Consider the following 27,971-nt stretch of genomic DNA (forward strand, 5'->3'; position numbering starts at 1 on the left):
TGTAATGAATGTTTGGAAAGTGCCTCTAGATCCTCCCTTGAAAGGTATTGTAGGAGTGAAAAAGATTAAAATTTGGGTAAGGATGCATTTTTCTGTGATATATACAGGCGTAAGCCCACCACCGCCCCCATTCAGCTAATAAATACTAATTTCAAAGAAAAATGTTTGCGTACATCAAGATTTATCTGCTGACCATTTTTCAGCGATAGAATATCTCTGAGAACAGCAAAACAGAACCCACGCAGCACTTCCTGGCTGCAGGGGAGGGGAGGAGGTTTCAAAATGACCGCCTTTGGGAAAGGAAGGTAATCTCATGCATCTTTCAGCTTGTTCAGACAGGCGGGGGCGGAGGTTACTGCTGTGTTCTTCACATTCACGTTCCAGTGCAAGAGGCAGCAATGATGCCAAATGCACAGGGAGGGGCTAAGGAAAGGTTGTTCAGTGCATTTACTTTTTTTTTTTTTTAAAGGTGCTGGCAACCAGCATTAATAGTCATCATAAGCATGCTTGGGCGGCATTAGTGATGGGTGCTTAAGGCCGTGGATGCTGCCTCCGTGATGTTTAAGATTCACGTGCCACTGCTTGCCGTAGTTGCTAGATGTAGCAAGTCCTTCCCGGCATATACCACTAGGGAAGGACACTGACTGCTCGTGTCTGTTTATAGACTGAGCTGATCCTCTGTTAGGATATTCCAGAGACCAACAGTGTGCTGAAGATCACAGTCATCTGTTTTGGTGGGTGATATTTTACATTTGATTACAATCATTATGATTAATGATTCTATAGAACATTTGTCAGATTGTCACCATGCAAAGCCTTCATTTGCTGAGAATTACAAGTCTCTGTTAAACCCAAACCACCCTACTGAAGTCAGGGGGTGGATAATTAGAACAGAAGGTGGGCTGTGATGCACTGGGGCAGATTCATCCCTGGTTAATTTCTCTGCCGTCAAAAGAACTGCCATTAGCCAAATTTATCCCTATGGGTCTCACTGCTGGACAGCTTAGTTACTGTCTACAGAGCAATATGGGGTGGCTGCTTCACAAATGTGGAAGTGCTTACTAGGCGTGTCACCAAAAAGCAGGCACCTCTGCAGTAGTAACATGTTTGCAACAGAGACACAAAGTATCTTGTAAGAAAAGGAAAGTAACCTGAAAAGTTTCATGATTACTTGTGGGATAGCATTCAGCAATATACAAAAAAACCCTCAACCAAATGTTGAAGAAGCAACATTTAAAAACAAAGTGTGACCTATGGAGATGACTTCCAGGTAAGAAATTGTACTGTCTGAGTTACAACGTTTTGAATTGATCTTTTTTTGGGTAATGTTTTCCAGTAAAGTGTAATCTGATCCTGCAGCAACAATGAACAACCACATAGACCCGGCTGTGGAGGCTCTCAATCCTCTTCAGCGGCGAGATGCCAGTCCGGGTTTTCCAGCAGGCTCTTCATGCAGCGGAATGTCCCTCAGATGCTGCTCACCCTGCTTGGGAATTTCCACTGTGCAGAAAAAGTCCAAGCAGCTACTCTCGCCCTTCTCCACCCCAGCTTCCTCTCGCATGTCACAACATTCCCCCATTTCCCGCCTCGTGTTAACCATTGCAAAAAGATAACTGGGGGTCTGGTCTGATTCACTGCAACAAAAAGAACCTCGTAGGTTACACCAGATCTGTATGTAAATAGGGTCAGGTCTCTTCTCTTTTGGCTGCACAGTCAATGTGAGTAGGCCTGGCGTGTGTGTGGGGAAAGAAATTTCCTTGCTGCTGCTGCTGCTTCTCAGTTCCTCAGTATTACGTCTTTGGGGGAACTGTTCTCTCGTTTTCTCTCACTCTCTGTCTCTCTCACAGACTTGGTAATTATTGAGGATCGCTTACCAGTGGGGAACAAACTAATTACATATTTTCTATATATCTAAATCGTGCTACAGACATGAAGGTACAATATTATTTTATTATTTACTTTTATAATTTAAAAATCTTAATAGAGGACATATAATTGTATTTTTCTCCCTTTTGACTGCCTTGAAAATTGCTTGTGTACCACGGGCCAGTAATTTGTGTAGCGGTATACCACCAGGCATAATAAAATGTTTGATTTTTGGATATTGTTAATAGATGGCAATTGGGAATGAAGGACCTTAAATGAAAAGTGGGATTTTCAAGAGGACCTAAGTAATTTTGGAGCACAAATCCCATCGATTTTTCACTGGGACTTGTGTTCATAAAATACACAGGCACTTTTGAAAATCCTACCTGAAATCCCCTTTGGTAGCTCTCATGGCTTGTGCAAAATTGGATCATGGAGGAAACAGAGAGGCTTATGGCATTAGGGTGAGTGTGTTTTAGGAAGCAGGTGTTTCCAATTACTTTGGCTACACTACAGTTTGTTTGTTTGTGATTTATCAATGAACTGCAGGAAGACAGAGTGGAAGAGATACAGCAGTAACCTAAAATGAGTGGAAAGTCATAATATATAATACAGAATATAGAAAAAATACTTATTTATTTCTCTTCTTTGTTCCCATTCATGATACATATATATTGATCATCTGGATGATTGAAACAAAGTTTATTGGACAGTAAGAGGCTTCTTCGGTTTATCACTTCTTATAAATGAGTGACTCTTACTTAGCATCCTATTTAATTGTAATCTCATGCTCCTCAGAAGGCAAGGGAATGTGTCACAAGGTTGAGCAAAGTGACTCTTGAAAAGGGCAAAATGTGATCTGGATGTTGGAGACAGTTGACATCTCTTTGGACATAGTTCTGCTACGTGGCATAGTTGTTTGGATATTGGATACATTGGGGATAGGCATGGATAGAATACATTCTACCTGTATGTCAGAGCTTGCTTGTGGTTGTGTGGTAGAGTATTTCATAAAGTTAAATAACAAGGGACAGAAGTCACTTCAGAACACTTAGAATTAGGGCATATTTCTGCTTAAATTGAAACTCATGCAGCCAGCCAGACACCCTTTTCCTTTTTGGTTTCTGGTTTACCGGTTTTCTTTGAAGAAAACGTTGCATTTTGTTTCATGCTTACAGGAAGTGCACAAAAGGAGGAGTGTTACTTTTGATTCTGTGTTGTTGTCAGCCTTTCCCTGAACTCCAGAGACTAACCTTGACACATCGCTGCTGTGTGAGCATGTGTACATGGTAGAAGTCAGAAGAATTGTGTATATCCTGAGCCCTCCTTTTAAGGGGACTTGTAATGAAAAGAGCAATCACAGTGAGCAGAATATATGAATCTGACTTTGTCCATGGTCTGGGTCCTGCAAAGCAAAATTCTGCAGTCATATGTGCATGATATTTTATGTTCCCAGCTGAGTTTTCTTGCCTATAGAAAGAACAGAATGCTGAAACTGAAAGCTCTTTCCCTCCTCTAATTCCCCTCCACCCCAATGATTTGAGAACAACCTGGGTCATGTGGCTTATTTCCAAGAGTCCTGAAATTGAAAGTTGAATTACATAAGGTTGATATATTGCTGTAATTTGTTGGTGGTATGCATGACTCCTTTTAAATACGTAACACTTTTTCTTTTAACATCAGAAAACAATAGAAGCAGAAGAATGCAGAGCTATTGTTAATATCTTTTGAGGGAGCCTGCCTATGAAGTTGACTTACATAGCTGTGTATGAATGGATCAAATTGTGCCCTCAGATAGACTGGTGCTGTTCAATGAATGAGCGTTAAACACATTTAACTGAGGGTAAAATCAGTCCCAAAACCAACAGTTCACTTCAGGATTATGCTATGTCTAATTAACCACTCTGTTAAACACTTTACTTGCTGTGGCAGAACTTTGCTCACTAGCATTGGAGTACTTTTTTATGATAGAATTTCCTGTTTCTTGAATTTCATGCTGATTAATAGATGAAAACTGGAGAACTGAGTCTCAGGACTTCTCTGAATTCAGTAGGCTTTGGATCAGGCCCATAGAAGAAAGACTGCTTCCTTAACTTACCTTTCATCCATTACCCCAAAGCAATGCAAAGGGTTTTGAGACTGGAAACTTAGGCTGTGTCTACACTGCAAAGAAAAGTCGGAAAAAGATACACAAATTGCGAACCGCAATTTGGGTATCTTTTTCTGCTTTTCTTCTGAAAGAGGGTTTTCTGACATTTGGCCCATCTACACTGGGCCAAATGTTGGGGGGAAAAAACCCTCTTTTCAGAACATCCCTTCTTCCTTGTAAATGAGGCTTACAGGGATACCAAAAAATGTGTCTGCTTTTCCAAATTTTTTTTCGAAAAGCAGACACATTCCTTGGACACGGCAGAGCTTTTCTGGGATACCTCCAATAGTCTAGATGTACCCTTAGCGTACTATCCATATTCCAGTTTGGGTAGCTCCCCAAAATTCTCCCCGTGACAATCAGCTAATGTTTTTCCCCTTCTTTCAGTTCTAACCAGCTGAACAGTGGTACTGTGCTTTGTCAGACAGCTGTTTCAGCCCACTCCATAAGGTGACTTAATGTTATTGGTGAGTGAAGTTTGTGCATTCCCAAGACACTATGTAGCTGTAACAAATTAACAATGCTCTACTACTGTGTTCTGGAATACTGAGGCAGTGTTTATAAACCCTAGCCATAATATTAATTCCAAGTGGAACACTATAGTAAAAATCAGAGAGCAAAACATTTCTAGTCAGTCACATGTGGTATGTCTCCCACACTTGTGAGCAAGGTATCCATTCCTGATGATGTGACATTGCTCTTTGTCATGGGGAAATCTGTGTTCTGCTTATTAATTATCTATATGTCATGGTGTCACTGCTGTGCGTGATGCTTTGTAGACCAGTCCCTGCCCTGAGGCACTTACAATAAAAATGAGAGTGGGAACCTAATGAAAAATGAGTACCCACCCAGCACTGTATATGTGGAGGATGGTAGCTAACAGCAAATAAGGGGTATGGAGAAATTGCATATGGGAAAGCATTACTTATACAAAATTTAGATTGGTTACATGGCAGTTTCATAATGCACGGAGACCTTGATGTTTTTCCTTCTCCCTATTGATCTTTGCTCTGGTTTGCCCAGTCTGAGAGAGGCCAGCCTTATTTAATTTTTGCACTTGGTAGGGGCCTGATTGCATGAGTCACTGAACACTTTAACTCCCACTGAAGAAAAAAGGGGAGTTAAGCGCATTCTGTACCTCACAGGCCTAGAATATTTGCGCACTTACAAACACACGCTCTTCTGAATTCAGTGTAGTTCTATCTAAGCTGACTCCCTTGGAAGCCACAATCCACAAAAAAGGGATCTGAACAACTATAATGAAGTCAGAAGTAACAAGGTTCCTTATGCTGGATATTAGAGGCAAAAGGTGTTACACCTCATTTCCAATCCACAGAGCTGTTGAGTCTTCTACTTCAAACTTAAAGCAAATGTATCTACAGCTTCTGAGTAGTCTCTGAAGAGAATATCCTCCTTAAGATTTAGCCTCCAAATCTTGTGATGCTCTTTGAAAGTCAAGTATAGTGTTATGTTTGATTACATTTTGGCGTGCTCTTTACAAATCTTTCCAGCACACAAGGGTGTGGTAGCAGTATTTGTATAAACCGACTCAAGAGCTTAGGGCACCAGGCTAAATATACATATTATAGTGTAGTGAGCATTGACATCATGAGCCTTAGTACAGCAAATATTTGCCTTGATAATGGAATACATTTGTCAATTGTAACATTTTTATTTTTACTTTAATCAACTTACTCAATGTTCTGGTGATCCCATCCCAGAAATATGTTGATAAAGGAAACTTATCACTAATAGGTCAGAGTCTACTGGTATATATGCATCTAAAGTTTATCAACTCTTGGGCGTTAAGCACAAAACATGATGGCCAGGAAGGATAGGGCAAAGGTCCCCTGATTCTGTTTTTACGCCTCTTGGATTCTGGGGTCTGGAGCAGTTCCTAGTGTGAGTTGGAGCAGGCAATTACCCAGAGCTACATGACACAGGGGGCCCTGTAAAGCAAAGTTGCTCAGGTTTCAGCTTCAGTGCTGGGGGGCAGAATGTGGTGCTCTGGGCTTCAGCCTCACATGGTGGGGCTTTGGCTTTCTGCCAAGAAAGTCTAATGCTGGCCCTGAATGGCAGCCCTCCTGAAACCTGCTTGCAGCCCCCAAGGGACCTTGGATCCCTGGCTGAGAACCCCTGAGTTAGAGCAGCCCCAGACATTACTCTAAGTTACAGGAGTCTTGCGCAGCCACTTATGTGCTGCTCCTCATCCCAGATTTGCCAAAGTAAAGAACACTCCCTCTAGCCACTCCCCCATCAATCCATAACATAACCCTTACCATAACTTTCTATACTTCTCCACACGGGGGGCAGCATAGATCCATATACATCAGAGCCATGTCATTCCCCTTGTTGTGGATATTCTGCTAATGGTGGTTGTGGCCTCTTTACATTCCCTTTTTGGGAGCAGGCACAGATTCCAGCTTCATACTGTTGTTGTGTTTTAAAATTAATCTGTATTACAAAGAGTAAATTAACGCTGGTTCAAACTGGCTGGCAAAATGGTGTCTCCTAAACTGGGTACATACTGTCACTCTTAAAGTGTACTGTGGTGCTGAGACAAGTTACTAAGCTAACTGGTCAGTTGTTATATGTCTAAGTAGTTTCAGTGATCAGGAACATATAGTCAAGATAAAACCAGCTTGATAGTTATGCCTACCAATATTTGATTAGGGTAAGACAGCAGTTTAAACAGAGAGAGGAGGGAGGATACATATTTTAAAGGGGGTAATAACTTCTTAATTTTGTATAGTCACCGCATACTATAGAAGTAAGCATAGGTATTTATTGTGAATTTGCTTATGCAAGAAATGTTTCAGTAAAATGTTTCCGACTTTGGCCACTAGTTGGCATGAATGGTACACAGCATAACTGCGTGACTCAGTTTAAAAAAACAACAACATTGGCTCTTGGTGTCCTAGGTCAGTGGTACCTTAAATGGCATAGAGGAGGATTTCATGTGTGAAAAAAGAAACCCTGTAGGGCTTTGACCAGCACCTCATATTGACAGCCTATAACTGATGAGTAGGTGAGCCTAGGTGAGGTTCTACAATAGGAAGTTGTTATGCAAACCAACAGTTTGTGGCACAACTCTATGATTGTATATAAGCTAGGTGTAATATTCTGACGCTAATTTACACCTGACTTGTGAAGCTGTGGTCACTGTTGCATTAATGCACAGTTAAGAGCCCCACTAGGGGAGGCTGGCAGTGGCATGTGGTGAATTATTGCATCTAGTGGATGATCCAACATGCTCCTGCCAGTGTCTCTCCTACCAGTGCTTGCTCTGTGTTAGTCTTCCAGGGGAGCGGATATTCCAGCCTCTTTGTGCCACAATCACGTCCCCTATCTGAGAAGGATTTTCCAATACTGGACATATTTTATGGAGGTCAGAGACCATGGGGTGAATGTGGGCCTCAATGCTTGATGTTCAAGACCTTCAGCATTACAGTTTGAATACTTAAATGTGGTGCCATAACAATCACTCTATGTATGTGGAAATTACTGGGAAATGACAGTCCTGTTTGAGGTTGCTGTGCCAGCCAGCGAGCAGATCTGCTGCAATAAATGGGTGCATGTGTTGTAGAAAGGGGGTTTGTAACAGAGCTCAGTGGAGTTACAAAGCCCTTAATCTATTTTAACAGAGGATAGGTTTTTATCAGAGGCCCTAATAAAGGAGATGGCCCTGTAGAAATAATTACTAATATACAACATATGGTGCCTTGAATGGATTTGGAATTCTAGGCCAGCAACAAAAATGTAGACCTCAACTACCTTTAAGGGTGAGAAAAAATAGAAAAGAAAAATCAGAAAACCTCTTATTTAAATAAAAACAAAAACCATATTAAGCTGAAGCTACATTTTATGCAGCATTCTTCATGGGGCATACTGCTAATTCTTCACTTAAATTCACCCAAAGATCATCACTCCAAAGCAACGGTTCTTAACCTGTTTACTACTGTGGACTGCATATGCCATAAATATGCATCCACACACCATAAATACTATCTGTATGACCCTGAGAGTGTAACATGGGCCGCAGCTGTGGGCTGATTGGACTGAGGTTTGAGAACCACTGCTTCAAGGTAATATTCAGAGCACTGCTCTTCTCTTCCTGTATCTTTTTAATAGTGCTTAGCAAAATGGGATCCTGCTCTTGACTGGGACCATGGGGAGCTTCCACTATACAAATTATATAACAAATTTATTTGTTGCAAAGGTTTTTTTAGTTAACAAAATTAACTGACATTTTAATGGAAATGTTATTGATAATTGCAACATGCTCTAAGAATTTGGATTATACACCATTCAGTTGTAAACAACTATGTATCTAGTAAAAGAAGGGAAACCCATTTGCAACAACAGTTGAAACACACAGCCACACCCCATCACTGAAGAAATAGGTAATGCTGCAGTAATACATATAATATTACTGGGCTTTTGGTGGTAGGGTAGCTATGGATATGTAAAGTTTGAGAAGTTTTCAGAAAATTAATTTAGGGAGCCATTCCTCAGCTATCAAGTGCACGAAGAGCATTTTCGGGTGAAAGAATCTCAGATAATCACATACTGTTGTAGTAAAGCCATATCTAAGATATGGAAACTATAGAGGCATAGCTGCAGAAATGTACCTATGCTGCCATACCCCTATAGTGCAGATCGGGGTGGGTGATCATTTTTGATGGGGGGGGGGGGGCTCTCCAAGAATTTGGAAAGTGGTCAAGGGTTGCACTCTTCCATATTAATGGAGAAGGTGCGGGGCCTGGGATGGAGGTTGGGAGCTTGAAGTAAGGGATTGGGATGTAGGAGGGGGTATGGGGGTTTGGGTGAAAGAGGTGGTTGTAACCCGGGGCAGGAGTTTGGGTTGTGACCTAAGGCAGGAAGGGGTTGTGACCTGGGGCAGGGGACTAGGGTGCAGGGTCTGGAGATGGAAGAGGGGCAGAAGGGGAGGGCAAAGGGTTTTGGTTATGTGAGGTAGGGGAGCAGGAGTGTGTGTGTGGGGGAGCAGGGGATTGGGGGGTAGAAGGTTCTGGGGTGCCAGAGGCAGGCCTTGGCCAGAGACTTACCTGGGTGAGTCCCAGCCAGCAGCCCAGCACTTTCTCAAGCAGGCTCCCTGCCTGCCTGGCCATGGCAGGAGCCATGCGGGTCTGTGAGCGGATGGGTGCTGCCCAGGGACGGAATAAGACCCTGGTCTAAGGAATATCTTCCTTGAACATAATTTTGGTAATCAACATTATCAAGGCTGTTCCCCACTCTGGCACTTCGAGTGCAGAAGTTGGGGATCTGCAAAAGACTTTTAAATAACCTGCCACTAAAGGCTACTGTTTAAAAAATTCTCAAGGTCACAGATACCCTGACCTTGTGTGGTACATTGCATCCATCCAAATGCACAAACCCCTTTGAAAACCCAGAAAGATGCACTTAGGACTTCCTTCCTGAGGGGTAACCCAAGCTTTTTAACCTTCCTTCTGGGGAGAGCTAGTAAACAAACTGTAATTTCTCAAAAGATGACCTTTCAATTGGAGGCACGTGCCCACAAAGCCTCATGCCTTGTAGGACACAGGAATTAGATTATAGTCTTAAAAAGCTGATTTTGTCAACAAATCAAAGAAAACATACTTGGTTGCCTGGTGTTACAGAGCAACTGAAGAAAAGGTTGATTAACAACACAGAGAATTGCTTCTCTGGGATTCAGTTTAAAAGTTAGTATATGGGAAGTACATGAGCTCAGTAGAGGAGTCTAACAAATTCCAAAATAAAGAAAATAACCTGATCGTGTCTGACTAAACATTCCCTATTCTACTTACGTATCTGTTCCAATGTTTAGTTCTTCGCTGAGCACGGATATCACTGGAAATTCCATGCCTTGTTCCTGGCTCATTCCTCAGATCACACAAAAAACGGCAGCAGGAGAGTCCTGCTTCAATTAAAAACCCACATTCTCTTTTCATTGGCTCTCCTGGTTCCCTGCCAACATTTGCTGGAGACTCTTCAGGACCCATTGTCTCTGGGTTTAACCCTTAAAGGCAATATAGTTAACTGACACTGGGATGTCCAGAAAAGGGTAGTACCCCTCCCATTCATCACCATCTCCACTCCCCAAATCACAGATGGAACCGGGTAGCCTTGTCCACACTAGCTGTGCTTTCTTCCTGGAGGTCTAGGAGAAAACATAGTTAATAAGATACATGCACGTACGAAATTCACTATTGAATATATGAAGAACTAAACAAGATCCCCCACATTCATAGAATAGAATGATTCAGATTACAGGGACAGTTTTAACTGGCTGAATCTGGAATCTCTTGGGAGAGCGCATCGGCCACCTTGTTAGAAGCTCCTGAAATGTGTGGTATTTCAAAATTGAAGTCTTGGAGACTCAAGCTCCATTGAGGGTGTTTCTTGTTAACCTCTTTGACTGTGTGAAGCCACCTTAGTGCAGAATAGTCGGGCTGCAGATGAAAGTGCTGTCGTCAAATATATGGGTGTAGCTTCTCCAGAGCGCATATGATGGCATAGCATTCTTTTTCTGAAACACACTTTCCCTCTCAGGATATGTCTACACTATAGAGTTCTGTCAGAAAAGCAGCTGTTTTTCTGAAAAAAACTCCAGTTACGTCCACACTGCAATTGCGTTCTTCCACAAGAAAATTGAAAAACACAGGGTTTTTTCCAGCATTGTTAAGCCTCGTTCTATGAGGAAGAAGCCTTTTTGCAAAACGGCTCTTTGGCATAAAGGCGTGTGTGAACGAGGAAGAGGGAGTTCTTTCAGAAGAAGAGGAAATAGGAAATAGCACAGGTGCCCTGGTGGCCATTCCATCCATAGCAATCACAGCTTAGGGTACGTCTAGACTACCGCGTTTTGTCGACGGAAGTTTTGTCGACAGATACTGTCGACAAAACTTCCGTCGACAAAGAGCGTCCAGACACATTGAGTTCTGTCGACAAAGCGAGCTGCTTTGTCGACAGAACTCCGTAGTCTGGACGCAATGTTACAGGCAATAACACCTTCTGTCGACAGAGTTCTGTCGACAGAAGGTGTTATGCCTCGTAAAATGAGGTTTACCAGCGTCGACAAAACTGCTGAGTTCTGTCGACGTTATGTCGACAGAACTCAGCGGTAGTGTAGACGCTGGTATAGTTTTGTCGACAAAAGTCCACTTTTGTCGACAAAACTAGGTAGTCTAGACACACCCTTACATGCGAGAGAGCGTCCATTCAGTCTGGACGCTTTCTTTTGAAAAAGCAGATTGTTTTTTCAATTCACTTCTGCAGTGTGGACGCTCTCTTTTAGAATAAGTTTTTTGTGGAAGATCTCTTCCAAAAAAAGCTTTTTCCGAAAGAAGCGTGTAGTCTAGATGTAGCCTCAAAGAGCTTTTTAATGAGAAACCTGACAGGGTGGAACTGTTAATCTAGCCCTGCTTACATCAAAACTGCTCCCACGCCATGCTCTGACACATACATGGTGATGAAGAAAGGTTTATCATAGTTTGGGGCCCTTAGTACAGGGTCAGACGTAAGGGCAGCCTTAAGTTTTGAGAGGCAGCTGTGTGAGAGGGTAGGCAGTTTCCGAAGAGCTGGTGTAAATGGGGAGCTTGCTTAACAGCCAGCTCCCTGCGAGCCCCATCTCCCACTTACCACTTTCCCCCCTCCGTGCTATTGCCTCTGATGCAGAGGCAGCAGTGCATGAGGTGGGAAGTGGCACTTGCTACTATTACATCCCTATTCCCCAGTCCATTTAACTGCATATGGTTGCTTCTTCCTTGTCAGGTCTGTCAGTGGAAAGGTGATCAGACTGTAGTGTGAAACAAATTGCCTGTAATATCCTGTCAAGATTAGGAAATGATTGGACCTGTTTTTTAGACTTAAGGACAGGCCAATTTTGGATAGCCTCTATTTTAGCCTGGAGAGGGTTGATGGTTCCTTCACCTACCTGGTATTGAAGGTAGGTCACCCTGTTTAGGTCTATTTGACACTTTCTAGCCTTAAGTGTCATTCCTGCCTCCATTATGCACTGAAAAACAGCTCGGAGGTACTCTAGGTGTTCTGCCCATGAATCAGAGAATACGGCCACATCGTCCAGCTAGGCTACTGAAAATTCACCAAATCCAGCTAGCAGATTATCTACAAGTCATTGGAAGATTGCGGGTGCACTGTGCAGCCCAAAAGGGAGAATATTTAATTCATATAGCCCCACATGTGTAATGGAGATTGACTTTTCCTTGGCTGACTCATCCAGAGGTGCTTGCCGGTACCCCTTGCGTAAGTCTAAGGTGGACTTGAACAGGGTGCATTTGTTTCTCCAATAGCTCATCTGTGCATGATATTTGCTAGGTTTCTGGACAAGTTACAGCCTTTAGCTTACTGTAGTCCACCAAAAGCGATTTCTCCATCCGATTTGGGACCTAGGACTATTGGAGAGGCTCATGCACTGTGAGAGAGACAGATTACACCCATCCCTAGCATGTCCTTCATTTCCTTCTCTATAGCAATTTTGGCTGAAGGAGCCAGCTGGTAGGGTTGGGCTCTGTTTAGGTGAGTGTCACATGTGTTAAGGGAGTGGTATGCCCATTCCATCCATCCTAGGATGGCTGAAAAACATCAGTGTGAAGCTGGTGCGCAGCTTCTTGATCAGCTATCACTGCTCATGACCAACGCTCGTGGGGAGGATTATCTCTTTGATGCCATCCTTGCCTTTCCCTTTATAGTAAGCTCCTTCCGGTCTCTCTGCACGATCTTTCTCCTGGGCTGTGAACTGAATAAAAGAGCTCAAAGAATTAACATGATGTACCTTAGGCTTAAGATTAGAATCTGGGAATGCTATGAGGTAACTGTTCCTATGTACTCTCGGATCATGAACGGTGCATCTCACAATGCTTCCATCTTATTGGCCTGGAGCACCTTCAAGACAATGACCTGATCACTTACCTTGAAGGAACGCTCTCCGGCATGTTTATCATTCCAGGCTTTCAGTTCTTGATGAGCATCTTGCAGGTTTTCTTGAGCAAGGGCTAAAGAGTCTCTGCTGGTGTCTTGTAGTTTGTCTACAAAATCCAAAATGTTAGTCCCTGGAGAAGGTGTAATCCTCTCCCATTGCTGCTTCACTAATTGCAGTGGCCCCTTAACTTCTTGGCCATAAACAAGTTCAAAAGGGGAGACTCCCAAACCAGGGTGTGGTACAGTGTTGTAGGCAAACAGTAACTGCCGCCACACTAGGCTCCAATCACTGGAGTGGTTATTCACAAACTTGCATATTATGGCTTCCAAAGTTCCACTGAATTTCTCCACCAGGCCATTCATCTGGTAGTGGTAAGGGGTGGCAACCATTTGTCTGACCTCATGAGCTTCCCAAAGAAGTTTCATAGTTCCTGTCAGGAAATTAGTTCTTGAATCTTTAAGGATGTCTGAGGGCCAACCTACCTTGGCAAAAATATTGTTAGTGCCTAGAACAAGCTTTCGGCCTTTCTGCTTCCTCGAGCTACTGCTTCAGATAATTGAGGTGGCAAAAATCAATGCAAGTCAGTATATATTGTTTTCCTCTGGGTGTCCTTTTAGGGAAAGGACCCAGAATATCCACAGCTATATGTTGGAATAGAACATCTATTATAGGGAGTGGCTGGAGAGGTGCTTTGACCTGGTCTTAGGGCTTTCTCACCTGTTTGCACACCTCCTATGACCGGACAAAGATAGACATGTCTTTGCCAATCCTGTCCCAGTGAAATGACTTTCCCAATCAATCTTTGGGCCTCAGGATGGCCACTAGGGTCATCAAGGGCTAAGCTCAAGAACTTTACCCTGTATGTAGTTAGAACTACCATCTATCTCTGAGGAGGTCAGTACTCCTTTTGCCCACCAAAAAGAGGATCTTTGTACAAAAGTCCTCTTTCTACCATAAACTTGGACTTGTTACAACTGCTTCTGTCCCCACAAGGTTACTTCCCCTGGCCTCTCAGGACCATTCTTTTGTTCATCATCCCCACTCTGCATGTCTGCCATGGAGATGGACATCTGGGCATGATCTGGGGCTATTTTCACCTTGGTGTGCTGCTTTGGGAAAGTTGGTAGTTCCAGGACTACTGTGCTCCATTGCAAATGCATAAACTGGGCGGGTATTCTAGCCTACCTATCCAGTTGCCCTGAAAGCTACACCCCCCACCTCCAAAATAAACTGTTTGGTTTGAACTCTCTGGCTTTGCAGGTTGAACCTTCTGTGTGCCTGCAAACAGGAAAAAAGGTGTTCTTTTAAAATCCCAAGCTTTCTGCTCCTCATTCAAAATTATTCCCCCTCTGCCACCATGTCAAGGCTATTCCCCACTCTGGCACTCTGAGTGCAGAAGGTGGGGCCCCCGCAAAATACTTTTAAATAACCTGCCACTAAAGGCTTCTGTTTAAAAACTCCCCAAGGTCACCTTGGGTGGTACTCTGCCTCCATCCAAATACAAAAATCCCTTTGAGAGGCACTTGGGAATTTCTTCCTGTGGGATATTCCTAAACTCTTTAACCCTCCCTCTGGAGAGAGCTTGTAAACAAACTGAAATTGCTCAATAGTAGATCTTTCAGTCTGAGGCACCTGCACACAGAACCTCCTGACTTGTAGCACACAGGGATCAGATCATAGTCTTAAAAATGTGATTTTAGTAACAAAACAAAGAAGACATACTTGGTAAAATATGCTTGGTTGCTCGGTGTTACAGAGCAACTGAAAAAAGGTGGATTAAAACCACAGATAATTAATTGCGTTCCTGGGATTCAGTCTAAAAGTTACAATGTACAGGAGCAGAGGGAACATGAGCTCAGTGCAAAGGAGTCCAACAAACACAAAAATACAGAAAATAACTTGATTGCATCTGACTAAATATTCCCTATTTTACTTACATATCTGTTCTAAGGTTTAGTCCTTCCCTGAGCAAGGATATCACTGGAAATTCCGTGCCTTGTTCTTGGCTCATTCCTCTCTCCCAGCTCACCTCAGATCACACCAAAAACTGCAGTAGGAGGGTCCTGCTTCAATTAAAAAAAAAGTCACACACTTTTTTCACTGGTTTTCCTGGTTTCCTGCCAACACTTGCTGGGGACTCTCTATGATCCACTGTCTCTGGGTTTAACCCTTAAAGACAATGTAGTTAACTGAATGGCTGGGATGTCTAGAAAAGGGTAGCACTCATCACAAACATAAACCAACCTGTGCAGCCTAGTGCAAAATAACTTTCACAAGTGCCTTTTCCTATTACAGTGTCATTCAGATAACATGAATAAAATGACTTAAAATCTATGTGGTGAGTAGCCGGTCACATTTCAACCTCATGCTAAAGGTCTGACAGGAAAAACCTAAATGAGTGGTGACTTAACAACAGGGTTGGCCTTTAACAATCTGCAAAGGGGGGAATGGGTTAGCATTGTCTCACTCATGGACAGTTGTGCACATGATGAGAGGGAATGACACAGGATAGGGTATATTTTGACATGCCTGCTGGCAGGGGTGCATCTGAGGATGCAGAATACTCCCTCTCTCCCCCCACATCAGTGATCAGCCCTCTATTTGTTAAGGGGTTGGGGATGAGCCTAATGCCTTACAACATATGTAAGTAAACAACAGAAATGTTAAAAAGCATTTTTTTTTGTAAATGTGTAACAGCTGAAATTTTCAGCCATTACAAGTTTACACTGGGGGTGGCTCTGTGAGAGCTGGTATGTGTGGGGAGCCAGCCTAAAAGCCAGTTCCCTGTGTGTACTGGCTCCTGCCTGCCCCACTGTGCTACTGCTTCTGATACACCAGCAGCAGTGTGGGGAGAGGTGACTCCCCAGGAGCTGGTGCTTGTGGGGAGTCTGCTTAAAATTTTGCTCCCTGTAAGTACCAGCTCCCGCCTGTTCTCCCCATCCCTATGCTACTGCATTTGATACAGTGGCAGCAGGGCAGGGGGAGGGGTCTTGTGTGTAACCATTAAGTAACTGTTTAACTGCGTACACTCTCACATCCCTTGTAAACGAGGGGATGAATTCCTGACTGATTGAAGCCCAGGGGAGTTTGACCATGGCCATTAATGGATCCAGCATTTCTACCCAAAGATGCTTGCCAAAGTAACAACAACCCTAATTCCCACCCTTTTCCCATTGCCCCTCTCTCCTGCTGTTGCTAGAAAAGGGTGGGATTTAAGGCTGTTGCTCCTTTGGCAAGCTGCTTGGGGTAGAAACCCTGGGCGAAATTCTGGCCCCATCGAAGTCCATAGCCAAATTCCAATCAGCAGTGTTCCCTCTAATTTTTTCCCATCCGTGCATGTGGAATACATTTCGTTATGCATTGACGCATGGGCAGATCTGCACTTCTAGTAGAGACACATCCTGTGGGTGCCCTGTCAGCTGAGCAGCACCTTTCCTGGGTGGCTGCCCACGCACTGAGCCTACAGGGAATACTAGCAAGGGAGGCCAACTCTCACCCCTTCTTTACTTCTGTATGTACAACGTAGGGCATTCAGCGCCTGCCCCTGAGCCCAGGCTGGTGCGTGGGGTCGGGTGGAGCATGGTGGGGGAGCCTCGTAGCCCAGGGTGCCTCCGCCCAGCGGGAGACGCGCCAGACGGGACAAAGCCTTGTTGTTGGCTTGGTGGGGGTGGGTTGTGCAGCCTCGGGCTAATGATTCACCGCGCGCTCCGAAACCAGCGAGGCCGCGCTCTCCCAGCCACCGCCTGGCGCCCGCGGGGTGTTGCCCAAGCCCGGGACTTTACGGGAAGGCCAGCCCCCAGCCCGGCAGCATCACCCCGCCCGGGCCAATGGCCTGCGCGCCTGCCGCTTCCCCCGGACCCGCTCCCCGCCGGGGCGGAGCTGCTATAAGAGCCGCCGCCTGCCCCGCCGCCTCCCCACACTCGCCCCCCTCCTGCTGGCGGTTTGCTGCCTTCCCCGCCGTCTCTCCGCTCCCGTCGCCAGGAGCATGATCGTGGACAGCAGCAGCAGCAGCAGCAGCTGGGAGGCGCCGGCCGACGGCGACTCCAGCTCCATGAGCAGCCCCCTCAACCTGGCTTTTTTCTATGGCGCCTCCCCCTACTCCAGCAGCGAAAGCAGCTGCTCGCCCGCTCCCTCCGCCCCGGGCTCGCCCGGCTCCGACTCGGAGCTGTCCGTCAGCAGCTGCGGGGGCGACGGCTGGAGGAGGGACTCCCTGGACAGCCCGCGCCATGCCCCGCAAGGTACGCGCGTCCCCCCCTCCCCCGGGCGCTGCCTGCTGCAGCCCTCCCCGGCCGCGGCTCTCCCCCTACCGGCTCTGGGAGGCGCGGAGCCTGCCCGCTTGGATAGTTAGCGCCGGCCGTAACGCGGGGCCCTGGCAGGGGCCCTACGGGGAGGCACGTCCACATTAGCCGAGGCAGCGGAGCGGCGCTGGGCTGCCCTGTGTGCTCGCTGCTCTCCGCATTGCACGGGACGTGGGTGGCTGCAGCGCGCCCTTCCCAGGGAGAAGATGCCGGAGTAATTGTTCTAGAGGGGAAGGGAGCTGAGCGCTCTTCAACCCCACTGGAAACCCTAGACAGGACTATGTAGCACTTTAAAGACCAACAAGATGGTTTATTAGATGATGAGCTTTCGTGGGCCAGACCCACTTCCTCAGATCAAATAGTGGAAGGAAATTGGCAAGACTACATATACTAAAGGATACAATCAAAAAAGTGAACACGTATAAAATTGACAAATCAGATTTTAGAACCAAGGGAGGGCGAGGGGGGAAGGAGGTTAGTGTCTAAGAGATAATGATATTAAGGGTGATAATTGGGGAAGCTGTCTTTGTAATGGGTATTGGTGGAAGGATGTATGATGGAAACGGCTTCCATCCAGGCCGGGGTTGCAGCGCTCCTAGTTCCAGCATCTATGGATTTTGCTCAATGGTCAAATGCTCTGCTCACCCTTGCTTACCTCCCAGGCCTATTCTGCAGCTGGATTTGTCGTCTGATGAAAGTAGCTTATGCTCACTTAAAACCTAGACTCTAGATCTCAAAAGATTCAAATAGTTATGATTTGTGTGAGACCATGTGTAAATAGTGTCTTGTGATGGTGGTGGTCCCTTTTTTTCCTTCTGCTAGTCCTTATTTTTGAAAAAATTTTGAAGTGAGGAGGGGAGAGAGGTGCTGGCACCGTCACTGCATAAAGCAAGCTGGTTACCACAAGGGATAGTTTGAAAAAGAATGCCTGGGAATTAATAACTGTTTTGAGAATTAAATATAGGCTAGGAAGAAAGTTTATTTAGAAAGACTGTCATATTTTGAAATTCACTTTCCAATGGGGGGGAAAGAACTATATTTTGCATTGGATGATTCATTTTCTAGTCTAGTGCATCTTTTATAGGGAAAAAAATCCTGTGAGCTCAGCAGAGCATCCTCAGAAGCCTTTGCTTAATAGGGGATGAGGTCTTAGGGCTGCATTCTAATACCCTTTATCCATGGCAAGCAGCACCTTACTTAACAAATAATCCCATTGATTTCAGAGCGGAGTAAGGGTATCAAAAGCTAGCCCTAGGAGATTTGTGTATGTATCATCTGTATGTATTAGGATGTCAGCACAATCTGCCAACAGCCTTTTATGTACAGTGGCTTATTTAAATATAAGTCCTTTGAATATCTTTGCTCCACCATTGTAAGGTAGTACTCTATAATTATCTGCTATTTCTCTCTTTTCCCTCCCCCCTTCCCACCATGCAATAAACAATAGACTTTCCCCTCTGATTTGATTTGTATGTGGTTCAATTTAGTTTCCATGTAATTTCTGTTGAAAACATTTTAATCATATATGCATGACCATAAATATCTTGTCTTGTTGGTAATACCTTTTTTAAAAAGTAAAAATGTTATTTGTAGTTAGGGTTGACCTGTAAGCCTGTTTCCACTTCATATCTCCACTCAAAGGCTGTGTTTCTGGCTAGTCCTCTGGGGAAGGAAAGCTGGGGCTGCTGGACTGTGCTGGGATGAAGTGCTTTGAAGCCCACAGACTCATACTGGACCTCAGTAGTCCTGAGCCCTTTATTTCCTCTTCTGCTAGCCAGAGAAATTTGATCGCCCTTTAGACTTCAGTATATAGATTTTTATGTTAGACTGACTACGTAGTTTCCTTATCAGGTCACATAACTTCCTTTTGCAAGTCTGGATGCCTTAGGTCATCATTTCCTTTCCCACTTCTGTTTTTGTAGCTTCAAAACTGATTTAATTTTAAAGAGGATATGAGACTGAAGAGGTTAGGCAGGGACTGTCACAGTTGTATTGTACTTCTAACAAAGCAAGTCTTTTTTCCTTTTTAAAGCAGTAGTTTCAGCCAGTATGGAGATAACAAACACAAGTAATTCTCAAAATTGTTAGAGACAGTCCTACAGCATTTTGACATTGAATATATTTTTAATATGTAATGGATTGGGGCAAGGAGCTGTCTTTTTGTTCCTTGATTACGATGTGTTTTACTGGTTAACAAGCTGGAAATAATATAAGTGGGGTGTGTGGAAGACTCCAGATAAATAAAATTCAAACTGTTTATATTCTTCAGAATACATTGTCAGCCACTAAAGCATTTCAGAAATCAAAAGACGCTCTACATTTTCAGTTGAAAACAGTTTCGGCTTATTTTCCATTTGCTTCCTTGCATCAGATTGTGCTAGTGCATTAATTTTGTTTGCTTTGTGTCTCAACAGCCGAACACCACATGGGGGGAGGAAAGCAGCACAGAGGACCTTTCCAAGGGGTACGTGTGAAAAATTCAGTGAAGGAGCTCCTATTGCACATTAGAAGCAGCAAACAGATGTCCTCAGGCCATGTTGCTGATGAATTCAAGGTAATTCAGTATTTTTGATGGGATGGGTCAAAGTTTGCTCTCGTGTAAGTGAATTTAGCTCTGACTGAGGAAGTACACTTGATAACACCAAATCAAATTTGTCTCCTTGCTGATGTCTATATGAGTGAAGGTATTTTTCTGTCCCAAAATAGGACAAGGGAAGAAATTGTGGTTGGAAGGGAATTGGGAACAAGCTGGAAGATGGTTTCGCTGTCTTGATAACTGAGACACATTTTGAAACTTCTTTCCTTAGAAATTCACCTAAATACCCACATTTGAAACTATGAAAACTCATTGTGCAGTCTGATACAGAATTCAGAAAGGGTTGAGGGAAAGCAGCAGTCTGAGAAACCAACTATTATTTAATTGCTTGTAAGAACAGACAACCTGCTCAATGCTATACAGGACTCAAAAGTGATGGTTTTGTGTTCCATGATGTATCTGCAATCTAACAGACAGAAACTGAGGATAGGGGACATGCAGGGAAGCCCTGATAGAAGACTACCATATGAAGTGCCTTGATTTTTGTTTGATATGCCATAAGAAGTGAGTTTTGAGGAGCGATTCTCTTATGGAAAAGTCCTAAAGAATTTAATAGGGATGAAGCTGATAGAATTTTCTCTATGGAAACCTAAGAGCTCGTATGGGAATTTAATAGATTTTTTTTTTTTTTTTTTTTGAACCATCCCATCAGATTTTATGGCCTGGATATAATTCTCTGTGTTCTATAAGAAGGTTTGAAAAGTCTATGGAAAGGTTATAATTTTCTCTAGATATTTGGTAGAATCCTTTTAAGAGTTGGCTTAAAAATAAAAGATTTTATTCCTTCATTCACCTAATCTAATGGAGATTAGAAAATGAAAATATAGTTGGGACATCGCCTTTTAGAGCTGTTTTGAGAGATGGGGTATAGTTAGTGTTTTCAGCTCTCTCTCTCTCTCTCTCTCTCTTTTATTTGTTTTTTTAAAAAAGAGCAGCTTTTAAATTGGCTTTGGTTTTTTTAATGTATTTATTTCCTATATAGGCACAACCAAGGCTGAACTACGAACAGTTTACAGGTACTAGTTCTTCTTTCATATGATTCTGTGAAATACTTGTATAAATATTTTAAAATATCTGTGAGGTAGATTACAAGAGTAACCTAAGCACTGACTGTAAAATGCATTTTTTTTTAACAGAGTTGAAGAACATACTTGCTCATAGTGGTAAAAGAAAGGCTCATGAGCCTTTCTCTGATGGACCCAGCTACAAAAGACCAGCTACTTTCCACTCTCACTTCTTGGTAAGTACTTTTATACTGTATTTAAGAATTTAATTGTGTTTTCACTTGGCTTGTGTAACAAATAGTCAGCTAAATAAATATTTTACATGTTTTAATTTTTCTCCAGACACCACCACAAACACCAACCTCTATGGATAACATGGAGGATGCTCATAAAAATGAACCAAAACATGATAACTCTTCTGACATGCTTCAAAACATTATGAATATTAAGAATGAGTCGAATCCTGTTTCTCTGCACACAGTGCAGGTCAGCTGGCTGAACACCATACCTAACCATAGCTCACCAAGGGAACAATATCAGGATATCCAAGGAGCACAGGCTTTCTCTCCGTCTGAGAAGTACCAAGCTTTCCCAGCCAATAGCCCCCAACAAATGTTGGATTCACCCCAGAATTATCAATTTTCTTCCTCACAGACACAGGATTTATCACAGAACTGTAATCAGGATTCATTACTGGAATACAGGCCATTTTCTGGAAATGACCAGTCCCCTACCTACCAACAGAATAATCTTGAAATCCACGAACTGCAGTATTGCCCAACCCAAAGTTTCGCATCTCTCTTGAATGATTCTGAAGGCTCAGAGAATATACTCAACTGTCTCCAGCCTCTGTCCACTGCCCATCAGCAATCTGATATCAACACCCACACTCAGAACTTTAGCCTAGCACCAAATAACAGCTGTAGTTCGCTTGGACACAGTTCATCTCTGGCTACTCTGAATGTTTCTCTACAACACCAGGGAATTGTCAGAAGCACGGCACAGCTGGGCAAGTCGTTCTTTCAGTGGCAAGTGGAACAGGAAGAAAACAAGCTGGCCAACATCTCTCAAGAGCAGATACTCACAAAAGACTGCGATGGTGACACGTGAGTACTGTTTATTTTACCACTGTAAATTAGAAATGTGTGGGTTGTTTATATTGACTGGTGCATGCTAAGAATGTGATGGCTTCTCCTAGCAAAATATAGGTGGTACAGTAATATTGCTGGTACCCAGTATTCCACGTGACTTTGAGTTTGTAATAGATCAGCCCTTATGAGAATTAAAACAAGCACAAATTGCATGCAGAATGGGGAATGCTTGCATCTTATATATCTTGCACTTGTATTTCTCTAATGCTATGTCCCCCATTTGTATAATTTTAATTCCCTGTATTTGTGCCCCTCCATGCAGATTCCTTCACATTGCTGTTGCCCAGGGCCGACGGGCTCTTTCCTATGTTCTTGCCAGAAAGATGGTTGCTCTGCAGATGTTGGATATTAAAGAACACAATGGCCAGGTGAGTTTCTCTGTCCAGCCTCTCATGAGTGCATCCAAATACTGAACATGTCCAAACTCTGAGCCAAGTGTGGTGTACTACTTGTTTAACCTTGAGGTCGAGCCTGTGTACCACCTTGGACAGTCACTAATCAGTGGACAACTCGGAGACAGTCGTGTTCTTGTAGCTGTTTGTCCTAGCTTTCCAGTGTCCACTAGTATTGCTTCATTAATTTTCTGTTGAGGATATTTTTAGTCCCCATTTCCTGGTAGGTAACACCTGACTAGTATGTTAACTTTATTTCTCAATATTTGCAGAGTGCCTTTCAGGTGGCTGTGGCGGCCAATCAGCATCTGATTGTCCAGGATCTGGTTAGCCTGGGAGCCCAAGTGAACACAACAGACTGCTGGGGTAGAACGCCATTGCATGTTTGTGCTGAGAAGGGTCATTCCCAAGTCCTCCAGGTAAGGGTCAGAAAGACTGAAGTTTTTCCCCTTTGCCGTCCTCCTAAAGCCTACTGGCTTTACAGTCTTGTATAAGCCTTCCCAGAAGATTCTGAAAACAGCCTGCCAAAGTATTATCAACACACTCCCAGAAATATTTCCCTTACATGAATGGCTGCTCCATGATTATCTAGAGTATGTTAGACCATTACTATAGAATCCTGCAGGTTCTTTATTTTAAAATAAAGGGAATGTTCTTCTTTTAATAAAACTTTTTTTTTCTTATTCCCAACACTCTTCCAACATTTATGTTTCTATAAATAATTTAGTTACCAGTATATCTTTGGGATTGAACTAATAAGTACTTCCTTCCCACTTTTTCAGGCAATCCAGAAAGGAGCTATTGGAAGTAGTCAGTATGTGGACTTGGAGGCGACCAACTATGATGGTGAGTAGCTACAAGTTTTTAATCCAGAATTGCTGGGTATGTTGTTGTGATTTGTAGCCACTGATACAAACGCTTTACTGGGCAAAAAGCAAATAAAGTTTGGAATGTCAATTTTTTTTCTTTCCCAACTGAAGATTGGTTTTGCTAAGAAAGGAGAACCTAGGCTGGTTTTCATCAAGAACTTGTTTTCTTACGTTATGCAGGACTTCCACATTTTGTAGGAAAAGAATGAACTTCTGGTGGATGAATGCTTAAAATGTACATCTGTCTAGTTTGAACATAATCACTCTGTCTGAGCACTGAGGAAAGAATAAAGAGCAAAGGCATTACCATTAACTCATCTGAACGCCTTTTAGATTGAAACGTGTCCTGTTAACAGTTTAGACTAGAGGATATTTTATAAGTCATTTGAAAATCAGTTCATCCATTACTCACTTGTTGAGAACATGTTAGTGTTTAACCTCTTCAGGGTCTGACCTCACTCAGAGCAGCACAGGGACAATGCCAACCCTGGTTTTAGTCAGGAAAGTGAAACTACAGCAGGGATCCATAAGTAGCCTGTCCAGTGGTACGTTACAGTTGGCTCATCTGATTTTATTTTTTAATCTTAAGGGTTGACAGCCTTGCACTGTGCAGTGCTGGCCCACAATGCCGTGGTGCATGAACTCCGGAACAGTCAGCCACCTCACTCACCTGAAGTTCAGGAGCTTCTGTTGAAAAACAAGAGCCTGGTAGACACCATCAAGACACTGATCCAAATGGGAACCTCTGTTGAAGCAAAAGTAAGTGCAAGAATTCCTTAACTATGGACTGACTGGTCTCTGAGGGTATGTCTCCACTATGGGATAAGGTTGAATTAAGATATGCAAATTCAACTTCAGCTATGCAATTAATGTAGCTGAAGTTGAAGTACCTTAACTTGACTTTTGGTGCTGTCCACACTGCAGAAAGTCAAAGGGAGAGAACGCTCCCTTTGACTTCCCTTACTCCTTGTGGAAGTGGGACTACTCTCAGTTGGAATTAGCGTGTCTTCACTAGACCCGCTCATTTGAACCATGGAAGATTGACAGCGGCAGCTTCAATCTTCTCTGCAGTGTAGGCATTCACTTGGAGAGTTCTCTCAGGGTAAAGAATTACTTGCCACATACTAAGTAGAGCTAATAATAATAATAACGAAAGGAATCAAAGCACAGAAGAACCTAATTTATGTGATTGGAATAAGAATATTACATTTATTCAGGTCAGAAAACACAAAGGATGCATGTTAGGAGAGGGGAGTGATAACTTACACTTTAGATGAACTAATTTTTTCTTGTGTTGGTAATTGTTTTTATGAAAAGGGAAAGCCCTAGCACGCAATCTCATATATCCATAATAACTAGGTACTAATTTTGCACCGACTATTAAAATTTGGATTTGAGTTAAATGCTGATCCTGTGTCCATTTCAAGTGTGTAGTGGGCCAATTTGAGAAGTTGGATCTCTCAGTAAAACTGTTAACACCAGTTCATGGTCTGACCCATTGTGTGTGCAAGTAGAATATTTACTTTAAAAATAATTAACTGTTTTCACTGGGATTAATTTTCAGTGTGTGCATGGAATTACAATACCGGGGGGGGGGGGGGGGGCGGGAAGATAGGCAGGTATTTTTTCCCTCCATTAATGTCTGTAATTTCCCATTTTTTAAAAATGTTCATCTATGTTATAGGCAATACTGATTTTTTTTTTTTTTTTCCCCTTTCTTTTTGGATAGGATCGTAAAAGTGGCCGCTCAGCTTTGCATTTGGCAGCAGAAGAAGCCAACCTGGAGCTTATTCGTTTATTTTTGGATCAACCCAATTGCCTCTCTTTCGTTAATGCAAAGGTATGGTATCTATCTTGTATTCAGCAGCAGAGTATGTTGTTGTATGTCAATGGTATTGTGTGTGCACCCTAGTCCATAAACTTCCCTGTCCTTATTGCTATTACTCTTGCCTTTTCTAGGCATACAATGGCAACACAGCACTACATGTGGCTGCCAGCCTGCAGTATCGGGTGACTCAGTTGGATGCAGTTCGTCTGTTGATGCGGAAGGGAGCTGATCCGAGTGCTAGAAACTTGGAGAACGAGCAACCAGTTCACCTGGTTCCTGATGGCCCTGTAGGAGAACAGGTAAAAAACTCCAAAAATCATTCCATCCTTTTCCTGAGAATTGAACAGATACAAATCAATGACGGGTCCTTAAAAGCCTTCATACTCTTAAGTTCCAGGATGGGAGACCCAGCTATCAACACATTTCTGAGTTGACATAAGGAGGAGACTGTCCCTGATCTGTTTCCTAAAAGTGCAGAATAGTTTTCCCATTCTGAATGGGGCATTTGACTAATCCAATAGCCGTCCCCCCCCCCCCCCCATTAGAGCACTTTAATTGCTACATATTAAATAGAAAGCTTGAAGCAATTAGAAGTTAATTGCTCAGGGAGTCACAAAGCTAGTTGTGTAGATAGATAGTAATAGTTTGATCTTTGTTTCAGGAATGGTCATTGAATCTTCAGAAAGGTGACCTGTAACTTTTGTGTGTGTGTCTAGCAGTTTAGCTTCTCTCTGAATCACATAGGATTTTTTTTGTGTCCAATTTGTACCACTCTTAGGTTCTTATATACAACCGTCAATGGTTTCAGTAGGACCAAGATTTGGCCCAATTGATTACCCTGAACATTACCTTAAGAGTAATCTTTAAAAAATACATTTAAAATACCATTTTCTTTAAAAATCTAAATTTTGAGGTTCAGAATCATGTATGTTTAACATGTCAGATGCACAGAATTTTAGAAGTTACTTGTAGCATGTATTTTACCCTTCTATTGTAGAACAAATTTTTCACATCTTTTTTTCCCTCCCAGTGTCAAACTTTTAATAGCACATAATGCCCAATCGTGCTTAAGTGAATATGGATTGGATCTTGATTTATTATTTGTATTATGGTAACGCCATGAAACCCCAGTCAGGATTAGTACCCCACAGTGCTAGATGCTCATACCTGCTTAAACTGCAAGTTCTTATTTAAGTAATTCTGACCTCATTTACAGTAATCATTTAACTTCGGAAACTTCACTGAAGTGAATGGGCTCAGACAGACTCTAGGTTGTAGACAAGAAAAAGGGATACTGGTTTAGGTTTGCTAGATCTTGTTTCTGATCTTAGTAGAATTCAGTATGGGAGGATGCATATTAATCTTGGTGTGTTTCTCTTTCAGATACGACGTATCCTGAAGGGCAAGGCGGTTCAGCAAAGAGCTTCACCATATTAAACTCCATGTGTCTTGGAGTTCAGTACACTCACTGTCAGTTAGGCAGTCCTAATGAATCTGTAAATAGACCATTTGCCCAGTATAGGCAAATGTGAGTTGTTTCTATGAAACAAAAGTATTTAGTTCACTATCATATAGTGGGTTATGTTAACAAAATTCAAATTCCTTTGAACAGATGGGAATGTTCTATACCAGGTGTCTGGATACCTGGGTTTAATAGCTATGATAAGCTGACTTATTTAAACAGTTTAACTAGTTCTGGGGCAAGGATGATTGTATTGAAGGTTTATTTTTGTATTTAGATAGGCATGAGATCAATGGCAACAATATTAAGTTTTGTTTTTTAATCAAAATATTAACTTACAGAAAAAATTAATTAACTGTAGAATCCAAAAGAATATTTATATTCCTCAGTATCTTTTTTCCAGTGTCTTAAGCAGTGCTGTATATAAATCAGTAGCATTATCCTGCTGCGCCATATTTTTAATAAATTAACTGAAAAGGGACAAGTGTTTCAAATGTTGAACTTTGTGTTGTAGATTGCACACTGAATTCTAATACTATGTTTGTACAAATCAGATGAATATAATTGTGTATGACTTTGGGGACAAAGGCTGCAGTGAAACTGAATTGTCACTGACGCTTATTTGTATATATCCATTGTAGTTATTAACAGAAAATGAAATTCAATAATTAAATTATAAGCTTGATCCTACTTCAATGAAATCAGTTGGGACCATTTCAGACCCTGTTGCATGCACCAGCACAAGGACTTTTTTCCCATCTTATCAGTGGATTAAGTGGGAGAAATCTACTCCTGTTTTCCTCAACATTCTTTTGTGAATATGGCTGTGATTCAGCCATGTACATAGGCTTAACACTCTCCCTGGTGAGTGAAGTACTTACATATTATCATACACCCCTCACTGATTTCAATTTATGTATTTTGCTGAATCAAGCCCTATATATTGACATAGAATAGAAAACGCTTTCCACACTTTCAACTGTTAGTCCCATGTTTTTTACCTTTTGTAAGCATAATGGGTAGTCAAGTTATATTTGAAGCTGACATTGTTTTATTTAAGAATAATGACTATTTTATTACTAATGTTGTATAGACATGGCCTGTTGAAGAGCATTTCATGTTTCCAAAGTGATCCAGTGTGCATAATAATCTAGTTTATTCTGATATTCTGTTTTGTAACTGTTCTTGCATCATATGAAATTCTCCTCTTCCAGAGCCATGTAACTAATCTAGGATAATCTGATCACATTGTTTGTCTGACACAGTATGTCTTGTAGACAAGTTAATTGGATAAATCTGATATCCTCAAATGTAGCTGAGATGCATATTCACTAAATTCTCATGTACAGTTTCAAATAAATCTGTTAATCCAAAAATCTTGGGTCTGGTGTATTTGTTACAAATAACTTTTTGTCTTG

At 42.6% G+C, this 27,971-nt stretch overlaps 1 protein-coding gene across 3 annotated transcripts; it reads left to right on the top strand.

Moving 5' to 3' along the window:
• The first annotated feature begins 1,916 nt into the window (after nucleotides 1-1,916).
• Nucleotides 1,917-27,929, top strand: NFKBIZ (NFKB inhibitor zeta). 3 transcript variants are annotated; one of them, XM_006116792.4, is made up of 12 exons: nucleotides 1,917-1,935; nucleotides 19,666-19,805; nucleotides 20,830-20,863; nucleotides 20,984-21,087; nucleotides 21,194-21,957; nucleotides 22,265-22,370; nucleotides 22,667-22,813; nucleotides 23,177-23,240; nucleotides 23,853-24,022; nucleotides 24,993-25,103; nucleotides 25,223-25,390; nucleotides 26,475-27,929. In XM_006116792.4, exons 2-12 carry the CDS (start codon nucleotides 19,677-19,679, stop codon nucleotides 26,526-26,528), a joined length of 1,851 nt encoding a protein of 616 aa, XP_006116854.2. In that variant the 5' UTR covers nucleotides 1,917-1,935; nucleotides 19,666-19,676; the 3' UTR covers nucleotides 26,529-27,929. The 3 variants fall into 3 exon arrangements, with proteins under 3 accessions (XP_006116854.2, XP_025037314.2, XP_006116852.2); XM_025181529.2 differs by lacking the exon at nucleotides 1,917-1,935 and adding an exon at nucleotides 16,559-17,191 and having other exon boundaries at nucleotides 19,666-19,715; XM_006116790.4 differs by lacking the exon at nucleotides 1,917-1,935 and adding an exon at nucleotides 16,844-17,191.
• Nucleotides 27,930-27,971: the final 42 nt, after the last annotated feature.

This window comes from Pelodiscus sinensis, chromosome 1 (genome assembly GCF_049634645.1).
Source record: "Pelodiscus sinensis isolate JC-2024 chromosome 1, ASM4963464v1, whole genome shotgun sequence".
Classification (NCBI taxonomy): domain Eukaryota; kingdom Metazoa; phylum Chordata; order Testudines; family Trionychidae; genus Pelodiscus; species Pelodiscus sinensis.

Coding starts and splice junctions, on each gene's coding strand:
- NFKBIZ (XM_006116790.4), top strand. CDS start 16,939: ATGATCGTGGACAGCAGCAGCAGCAGCAGCAGCTGGGAGGCGCCGGCC. Junction 21,958..22,264: donor AAAGACTGCGATGGTGACAC/GTGAGTACTGTT, acceptor CCCTCCATGCAG/ATTCCTTCACATTGCTGTTG. Junction 23,241..23,852: donor GGAGGCGACCAACTATGATG/GTGAGTAGCTAC, acceptor TTTAATCTTAAG/GGTTGACAGCCTTGCACTGT.